The sequence below is a fragment of the Xyrauchen texanus genome, chromosome 21 (genome assembly GCF_025860055.1).
Source record: "Xyrauchen texanus isolate HMW12.3.18 chromosome 21, RBS_HiC_50CHRs, whole genome shotgun sequence".
NCBI classification, from domain to species: domain Eukaryota; kingdom Metazoa; phylum Chordata; class Actinopteri; order Cypriniformes; family Catostomidae; genus Xyrauchen; species Xyrauchen texanus.
Window position 1 is genome coordinate 14,698,036 of NC_068296.1, and position 9,487 is coordinate 14,707,522.

Genomic DNA, 9,487 nt, shown 5'->3' on the forward strand with positions numbered 1-9,487 from the left:
GCTGGATGTGCTATTAGATACACAAGAGGCATAATGTATTTATACAATAGTTACATCCAATGTGAACTGTTTAGAGTTACGCTGAATTTTGCACAGGTTGCCGCTTTTCTCTGAACCAATATGTACTCAATCATGTTTCGATTTATCCTATGTTTTGCATTTTATGTCTTGATCTTTTTTATCCTTATGAATACATAAATAAACAGCTACACTAAACTAATTATATGTTTTTCAATATGTTTTCTCAAGGTTAAAAATAAAGCCTGCAGACACATGGCAGTGTTTATCAGACACCATTAGGGTGTACTGGACAGATTTTGTGACACTTTATTCTTCACACATTTATTAATTTAGCTGTCACCATTTTGGAAACACTTTGGAAGATGTTCGTTAAAATTAAATGTGATACAATTTCGGGAAAACTCCAGCGTACTAGCATAGAGAATAATATATTATTATTAATTATTATTAATCATAGTGAAAATCAGAGTTTGTAAGAAGCAGCGGTCAGAAGTTCTCGCACTTACCTTTCGGGAAATATCCCGCCCCCCAGATGAAACGCAACACCTGATTGGCTGGAAAATTTCGCCTTGTCTGAAAAAAAGGTTTTCATTGGTTCTTTTTCTGAGTCAGACTTGTCTGTCTTGTCCTCGCAGACAGGTATGTGTCAGTGCTGAAAAAGATTGAAGGCAGATCGCCCCCGTTGCCAGCGGCCTTGAACCTAGGTATGGCAGTTGATTGCAGTTGACATACGCACTTTGACGCCCCTGTTGGTGTATGTCAGTGTTTGTCACTGAGTGTGCACAGTTTCACTTGGTGCCAGTTGCCACTCTAGATGCCTCGTGGATGGATGATATTTTTTCTATAATTGGACGTGTAACAACACCCTATGTGAGGAATAACCCAACATGCCTGAGACCTTTGATTTGTGTGGGTGTGGTGGTCTTGGCAGACAGGCCAATGACTATACAACACTGAGCTGGACCACTGAACCAACTGGCCTGCCAAGGTATGTTTTTTTTTCATAATTAGTCATCAGGTCTTTATGAATTAGTCATTAAGGTGTCAAATTCACACATTTCACACAGGGAGTGGCGGTGGTGTAGTGGTCTAAAGCACATAACTGTTAATCAGAAGGTCGATGGTTCGATCCCCACAGCCACCACCATTGTGTCCTTGAGCAAGGCACTTAACTCGAGGTTGCTCCGGGGGGATTGTCCCTGTATTAAGTGCTCTGTAAGTCGCTTTGTATAAAAGCGTCTGCCAAATGCGAAAATGTAAATTAATGATGGCTGCTGTCCAATGGTGTTAGGATTTAGAAAGCATAATATGCATGCATGCTACTCTTTTAAGGGGTGGGATTCATGGTGGGGCTTGCCCTAACGGTTCATTATGAATGTGGGCGGAGTTTCTACTACAAATTATACCTGTGGAAACAAAAGTCTTAAATAGTACTCATGCTAAACAGTTTAAATTCGAATTAAGGAACGTTTCACGTTTTTTAAACAAAATTCTAGTAACCAAAAAAGATTAGATACAAAGGTAGCAAGTGTATATTTTCTGGGAGCGCCACAAAGAGAACTTGTGTTTGCTTGAGCATGTTACTATAGCAACAATATGCTGCTTGACTGGCTCTACACTAGCAGACTCAGCAACTCGAATTGGGTGGGGAGTGCAACACTTAATGACTGTTTTCACTAATCTTGCCCTCGTAGTCAGTGAGCCTGTCACATTTACAGATTAAAAATGGAGGGAAGGTGTCAAACGATTTCCTTAGACTTTTCTCTACTTTTCACTGTCACGTCCCACCCACAGCCAGTGATAATTTCAAGCAAGCTGGACCTTGTATTTTCAGTGTTTCAAGGCATTAAAGGATTAGATCAACAATTTTTTTTAATTTTCTCATGATTTACTAACATTTAAGCCATCCCAGGTGTGTATGTCTTTTCTTCTTCAGCAGAACTGAAATTAAGATTTTTATAAGCACATTTCAGCTCTTTTTGTCCATACAATGAAAGCGAATGGGTGCCATGATGCTGCTGGCTGTTTGACGGTCCAAAAGGCATATTTAGGCTGCATAAAAGTAATCCACATGACTAGTCAATCAATGAATGTCTTTTAAAGTCCCCATGAATTAAAAATTGTTTGTTTGCCTAAACTGATCGTTTTGTGGTGAACAATTCATCCATGCAAGTCAATTCACACAAAAAAAAATGTTTGGCTTCGTAATCTTTAATCAAAATCTGAAAATTCCCTGCCCCTCTGCATTGGAGGACCTTGCCTGATGACGTAGGTTTGACGGTTTAGGTGTCTCCTTAACATCCGTAACCACTCCCCTCCAACTGACAGTAGACAGGCTGCCTGTGTGTTTGCGAGCATTGACAACGTGTGAAAGGAGAGATGGCGAGGAGGTGCATTTTTGGTTGTGACACTCACGGAACACTTTTTACCATTCGAACCCTCCGCATGTAACGGCTCAAACATGTAAGGTCTGATTCCCCCCCCCGTGACGAAATGATCCTCCGTGTGTTCCTGTTCTTCTTCATCTTCCTCCTCCTCCTGCTGCAGGAAAGGGACTGCTGGCGGTGTTTCAGGCGGCGAGTAATCTTCAACAACCGATTGTAAACTTGCGTTAAGATCTGCCTCCATTTCTGAATGAAACACCTACTTTTTTAGATCCAATCAGGTGCTAGTTGGAAAAAAAAGCCACGCCCACTATTTTGCCTAATTTAGTATTCCATTTCTCTCGGAAATACGTCACAACACTGGAGAAAAGTCGTTTGCAACTTCCGGTTCACAGGGACTTTAAAGAAAATAGATAGGTTTGTGTAAAAAATAAATAGATTATTAACACTTTAACTTAAAAATGATTACAACAGAGGAATGAACATGACACCAGAGTTAGGCCATTTAAAACAGCATAGGCTACAGTGATGTTGTGAGCAACGATTTAAAGTAAAAAAAAATTGAATTATCGATTTGTTTCTTACATAAACCTATCGATTTGCTTCAGAAGACATTCATTGATTAACTGGAGTCATGTGGATTACTTTTTTGCTGCCTAAATATGACTTTTGGACTGTCAAAAAGCCAGCAGCGTCACAGCACCCATTCATTTGCATTGTATGGACAAAAAGAGCTGAAATGTGCTTATAAAAATCTTTATTTTGGTTATGCCTAAGAAGGAAAGACATACACAAATACATTTGGGATGGCTTAAAGTGGAGTAAATCATGAGAGAATAATAATTTTTGGGTGAACTAATCCTTTAACTCTGGAATTCCAGACAGTGAAGTGATTAACACCTCATGCAGAGAGGTGCTAATGGGTGCTCTGTATCCCTCTGCCTGGACAGTGATTATGTTAATGAAGCTAACACCTGAAATTCATTGGAAAAATCAGTTAGTGTAGTAGGGTCAGTTCTGGACGGGATGCCAAATATATATTTTTTATATATAGTTGACAAAGCCAAAGTTGACGTTAGGTGCAAGGAATCTCAAAAGATTGAGCAAGGTAAGTTAGTTTTAGCTTTGATATTCGTTGGATATACGGTTTCGTTTACCCGCGCTCTCTCAAAGCTATCATAAGCACAATTATAGATATAACTATGCTATACAGGTATAAACCATTGTACTCATAACAGTCTGTCGATTACGGAAGAATTATGACTGAAAAAGTCTGTCTACTGTGAAGCTACTTCAATCTTTGGAATGTGAAAATGTGATTCTTTTTCTAAAATATAATGTATACGTACAATTAGACATTTTAGGAAAATAACACCAGTAATAGCCGAAGTCATGCCCCTCACTAGAAGCCTACTTCAACTTTTGGAATGTGTAAATATCATTTGGCTGAATTTAAAGGGATTGTTCACCCCAAAATGAAAATTCTCTCATCATGTACTCACCCTCATGAAATCCTAGATGTGTATGACTTTCATTCTTCTGCTGAACACAAATGAAGATTTTTTAGAAGAATATCTCAGTTCTGTAGGTCCATACAATGCAAGTGAATTGTGAACGGAACTCCAAAAGCTCCTAAAAGGAGATAAAGCCAGCATAAAAGTAATCCATCAGACCCCAAAGGTTTAATCCATGTCTTCTAAAGTGATCCAGTTGGTTTTGGTTGAAAACAGACCAAACTGTAACTCCTTTTTCTCTACATCTTGTCATTGCAGTCTCTAGGCAAGACCATGATTTCAAGCTCGATAACATTTCCTAGCACTTGACACATGCACAGAGCGCTAGATGGCACAATAATCGAGCTTACATTAAGAAAATATTAGCCAATTACAACACCTTTTCTTGAATCATGATCGCCAAGGAGACTGCTGTCAAGATGTACAGTTATATTTTGGTCTGTTCTCACCCTATACCAACGGGATCACTTCAGAAGACATTGATTAAACCTATAGTCTTATGAATTAATTTCATGCTGACTTAATATCCTTTTTTGGAGCTTTTCGAGTTCTGGTCACCATTCACCTGCATTGTATGGACCTACAGAGCTAAGATATTCTTCTAAAAATCTTTGTTTGTGTTCTGCAGAAGAAAGAAAGTCATACACATCTGGAATGGGTGAGTAAATGATGAGAGAATTTTCATTTTTGGGTGAACTAACCCTTTAAGTGAATTTTTCTAAAGTAGTTGAATCTGAATCTGCTAAATTAAACAAGTTTGCTAAATCTCTTAAGTAAGTCAACCATACCATTGGCAAACTCAAAGTCCCTTTCAGGGCAAACCAAGTCAGTACACTCGGCAGTCATCTTTGGAACGTGCAAGTCAATTGAACGACTGCTTGTATACGTCAGTGTTGTAGCACAGTGGATGGACTTTTCAGAAGGTCTCTTACGCACCTTAAGTGAATATTCAGTGAAAATCAAACCTAAACTTTAACTTCACCCAAAGACTGTTTAGCCCAAGATGGACCACTTCTAACATGAATGGGAAAATAAAAATGCCCGATATGGCTGATTCAGAAAACAAAGCCCCAGCTTACAGGTAAAAGAGCCAATAACCTTTTAGATACATTCATCCCTTGTCAGTCAGCTTGAGAACCAGCATGCACATTAGCTGGACCAACCTGAAAAATAGTTGTTTTTATTTAGTTTTTTTGCATGATCTGAGATAAAGAAGCACAATTTCTGATACCATTGTTGTCAAATTAAAATGCTATTTTGAAACACGTTTTTTATCATAATTTTGACCAGCTGGTTTGAAGATTTCATATAAACCATTCATGTAGATAGGAGCTACACTTTTGTGCCGCTTGTATTCATAGCAAATAGTTTGGGAACATTCCAAAGATGGTCGCTGAGTGGACTGACTTGCCTTGAAAGGGACTTAGCTTTAGCTTTACCTCGCTAACAGTAATCCATAGTAAATTCTTTAAAAAGTTAACCATTTAAAAATTTTTATTTTTAAATAGTCCTCTGATAGACTATAATACTATAATGTTTTTTTTAAACATGTAAAAGTTTGATAGGATTAAGTGGTATCTCATGTTTAAATCAGTGCATATAATATGCATAGTTCAATCAATATTGGATCCTCTGGATAGAACAGTTATGAAAGATGGAAGATCAGTCTTCACTGTGTTCATAAGAACCAAACACTGAAGCAAACTTAATGTGATGAAAAATTTACATCTACCCTGACATTAAAATAGAAAACTTAGTAATAAAACCAAATATTTTCAGACACAAACACACAGAAACATAAGAACACTCATCTCAGAAGATATCTTGCCTGTGCACAAAATATCTGAAGCTTGAGACTTATCACTTTTGCAACCTTGCACAGAAATATTTATTTGGATTGAGAACCAGTAATACAAATAGTTAAATGAGAAAAATTAGTTAGCTGTGAATATTTGCATTTAAGTAGCCGATGTTCAGTACATTAAGAAAATATTAGCCAATTACAACATATTTGCTCTATTTTATAATGACTGTTAAAAAATAAACAACTATCTACAGTACCAAGCGCAGTATATAGCTTCCATGTTAGGACACATCTAATTGAATCTAAACAAAGATTGTTTATCCATCACTTTTGATAAGATGGCAATGAATCCTAGGTGCAAATACCTCAACACTTATAGACAGATTATTTATGAAGTAACTAATCATCAAAAAAGGATTCAATGTTGGCACCTTGGGCTGTTAAGCTTATGGCATGGCAGGTTATGCTGCTTGTGCAGAAAGAGAAACGAGGATCTGAAAGACTTGCATCAATATACACTTCTTAATTCATCAGCTCTTAGAGGCCACTCTTGTGACAATTGATTACATTTTAAAAGAGTTGTGTTTTAAAAGAGCCATGTAAAACGTGCTGTTGGAATTCACCATTGTATTCTGTAAGTTAGTGTTGAAATGTAAAGCTTTTTCAGGTGGCTGAATATCTAGTATGGCAGATAAAATGGTTGCAGAACAACATATGATAGATGACAATGACAGTGGTCACAGAAGTTAAAAGATGCCCTACAGGTGAGTAAAAGTTTCTATGAATCATGATCAGTATGATAACCATGCTGCGGTAAGGGACTTATATGTTATTCAGTTCTTGTAAAAAACTGTGGTAAATCCTGGTAATAAATAGTGAGGGTACCGATTGTTTCTACAGACCCAGCTGGAGAGTGCATAGTCAGAACTCCAGTGCTAATAGCCACAAATCTAAAGCAGTATTCAGAGGTGAAACTGTTTGAAACCAGTGATATCACAGAAATTAAAGGAATATTCCGGTTTTAATACAAGTTAAGCTCAACTGACCACATTTGCAGCATAATGATGACTACTACAAAAATATATTTTTACTCATCCCTCCCTTTCTATAAAAAATGCAAAAATCAAGGTTACAGTTAGGCACTTACAATGGAAGTGAATATGGACAGTTTTTGGAGGGTTTAAAGGCTGAAATGTGAAGCTTATAATTTTATAAAAATGATAATTATTCTGTTAAAACTCATGTATTATTCAAGCTATAAAGTTGTTTAATCATTTGAGGGTTTTAGGGTTTACAGTGTTACAATGTCATGGCAACAAGGAGTATTATTGCATATAATTTTACACAAAAAAAATGAGTACACGATTAAATAATGTTAACATGCACATTGTTTATGTCTTGTGGTTATACTTTTAAAACAGTGAGTATTTTAAAGTTTACGGATTGTCCCTATTCACTTCCATTGTAAGTGTCTCACTGTAACCCAGATTTTTGCATTTTTTTTTATGAAAAGTAGGGAAAAGTCAAAATGAATTTTTGTGGTTATCAATATTATGCCACAAATGCTGTCGACTGAACCAGGAATATTCCTTTTAATGCTAAAATAATAATATGTTCTCTTTTGATTAATCCTAAACAGTAAATTAAGTTCTCTGCTATTATTCTCATGTGAGAGATAGATGGATGGATGGATGGATGGATGATTGAATAAAGCCAATAATTAGTCTCCTGTCATGGCAGATTAGTGGTAAAGAGTGTCTATCTTTGTCCAGCAGGAGGAGCTGCCCTAAGATGATCATTTTCACGTACTCTTCTCTCATTGTTGTCAAAGTGATTTGACAGCTGGATGGCAGACAATTCACTCTGAAACTGACAGAACAAAGACTTTCATGTTTAAGCAGTTGTACACCATATTGAATTAATGAGGCTGTAGAATACATTGACAGCTTAATGAAAGGAAGAAAACACGTGCATAAGATAAAAAAGTTTTTGACAGTTTATCGGCTTGAAGCATTGATTTTTAAATCACACACTGACATACAAACAAAGCTTTGCAAGTAAATAAGCAACAGTTTCTGGTTCCTATTCAAAATAACAATTAATCTCTAATTGTCACAGTATCTTACTTTAAGAGCTTTTTACACTCAGCAGGTGTAAAGCAGCTGTATTGACACTCACAACAGAGTAGCAGAGATGAGAGTGAGAAATGGTTCAGAATGAATCTAAAATTGCATGTGACAAAAACTGGAGCCTGATGAACAGCTGTTCTGTTGGGTTAGAATAAAACACTGAAGTAATTGGACACCAGATTGTCAGGAAAGCTCTGTTAGGCAATGGCTGAGGAGAAACTGTGTGCCACTGAAAGTGATTCTAGATTGGAAGGACGGGGCATTTGCCATTTTGATACACACAGCAATCTTATGTCTTTCTCTCTTTTGCTTCTCTTACCATCTCTGAGGCATTGTTTCCACACATCATGTACATTCATTTTGGAAACTGCTCTGCCTTTTTCAGCTCTGCATATCCAGTGGAGATAAAAACATTTCCCTAGGCTCTGTTGGATAAGAGGCATTCATCATCATTCCATTATTTCTCCCCTCCCTTCATTTTAATCTCCCCCTTCACAATTGAAATAAAATCACTTGGCTGAATGAGAGCCCTTGGGACCAAGACAATTATGTTTGAAGTTCTCCTAGCTATGACTCAATATGATATGGCTTGATTGCTTATATCAGACTAAGTAAACTTTTTGACCTCGACTGAAACAGCACAGCGTGAGTGTGTGTTTTAGAGAGCATTATGTGACCACTCATTTTGGCAGAGCTACTGCCCCCCTGTTTCCCCTTATCTCTATGCCAACAGCAAAAACTGGCATGTGTTCTGAAGTATTTAACTCAGAACAGAGTCCAGGAACAATCCACATATAGAGCACAGAAGGTTCAATAGGAAATTGGATTTCAACACTCTATTTTCAGTCAGGAAGATTTGTTTTCTCATCTAGATTCCATATACAAGATTCCATAAGATAATCATCTTTTCCCCCATTATCATGCTTCAAGGTATTCTTTACATCCTTATTTATCTTTCATTCCTCCTCTCCTGTTATTTCCCTAAAGTTACAGTATCTTCTCTTTCTATTCTGTTAGAGAGATGTGTAGTTTTACTCTGAGGATGAAAAACATCTTTTGTTATAGTGCTCGTGGTAATAGTGAGACTTGTTCCCCTGCTCCTCTGAGAGATGGAATCATCTCAAGCCTCACAACTTCTATCTCTGTCTCAGTGGCAACTCGCAACTTACTTTTGTAGTCTGACATATTTCCGAGTGAATCAATATATTGATTTGATTTCATCAGGATTGAATTGGGTTGTTAAAAGTGTTCTTTACATACTGGTTTACAGCCAGGTCACAGGTGCTTGGAAGGAAATAGGTTGAAATGTAAGGGATTTGTGACTAAAGCCAAAAAGGAAAATTGTTTCAGAAGCAGAGAGCTATTACATTTTGAAAACATATATTTGAAATAACGTTTACTCCAATTAATCATGTACAGTACGAGTAGAAATGTGCATTAGGTTCAAATTTGATTCCATGTTGACATGCTCTATAATGAAATGTGCATGTTTTGTGTGTTGATCCCATTCCATGCATCCAGTACTTTTCTATGGATCATACACTCTGCAGGATGGACATAGGTGTGAATAGTGATGGGAATCTTAAGGAATTTATTCTGATTCCTTAAAGGGATATTTCACCCAAAAATGAAAAT

At 37.0% G+C, this 9,487-nt stretch overlaps 1 protein-coding gene across 1 annotated transcript in view; it reads left to right on the top strand.

The window, feature by feature from the left end:
- Nucleotides 1–875: 875 nt before the first annotated feature.
- kcnab1a (potassium voltage-gated channel subfamily A regulatory beta subunit 1a) overlaps nucleotides 876–9,487 on the top strand; it is a 133,178-nt gene continuing 124,566 nt past the window's right edge. Inside the window, exon 1 of the mRNA XM_052152250.1 lies at nucleotides 876–1,009. Within this exon, the coding sequence (XP_052008210.1) occupies nucleotides 909–1,009 (101 nt within the window). The 5' untranslated portion in view covers nucleotides 876–908. The remainder of the gene's footprint in view (nucleotides 1,010–9,487) is intronic.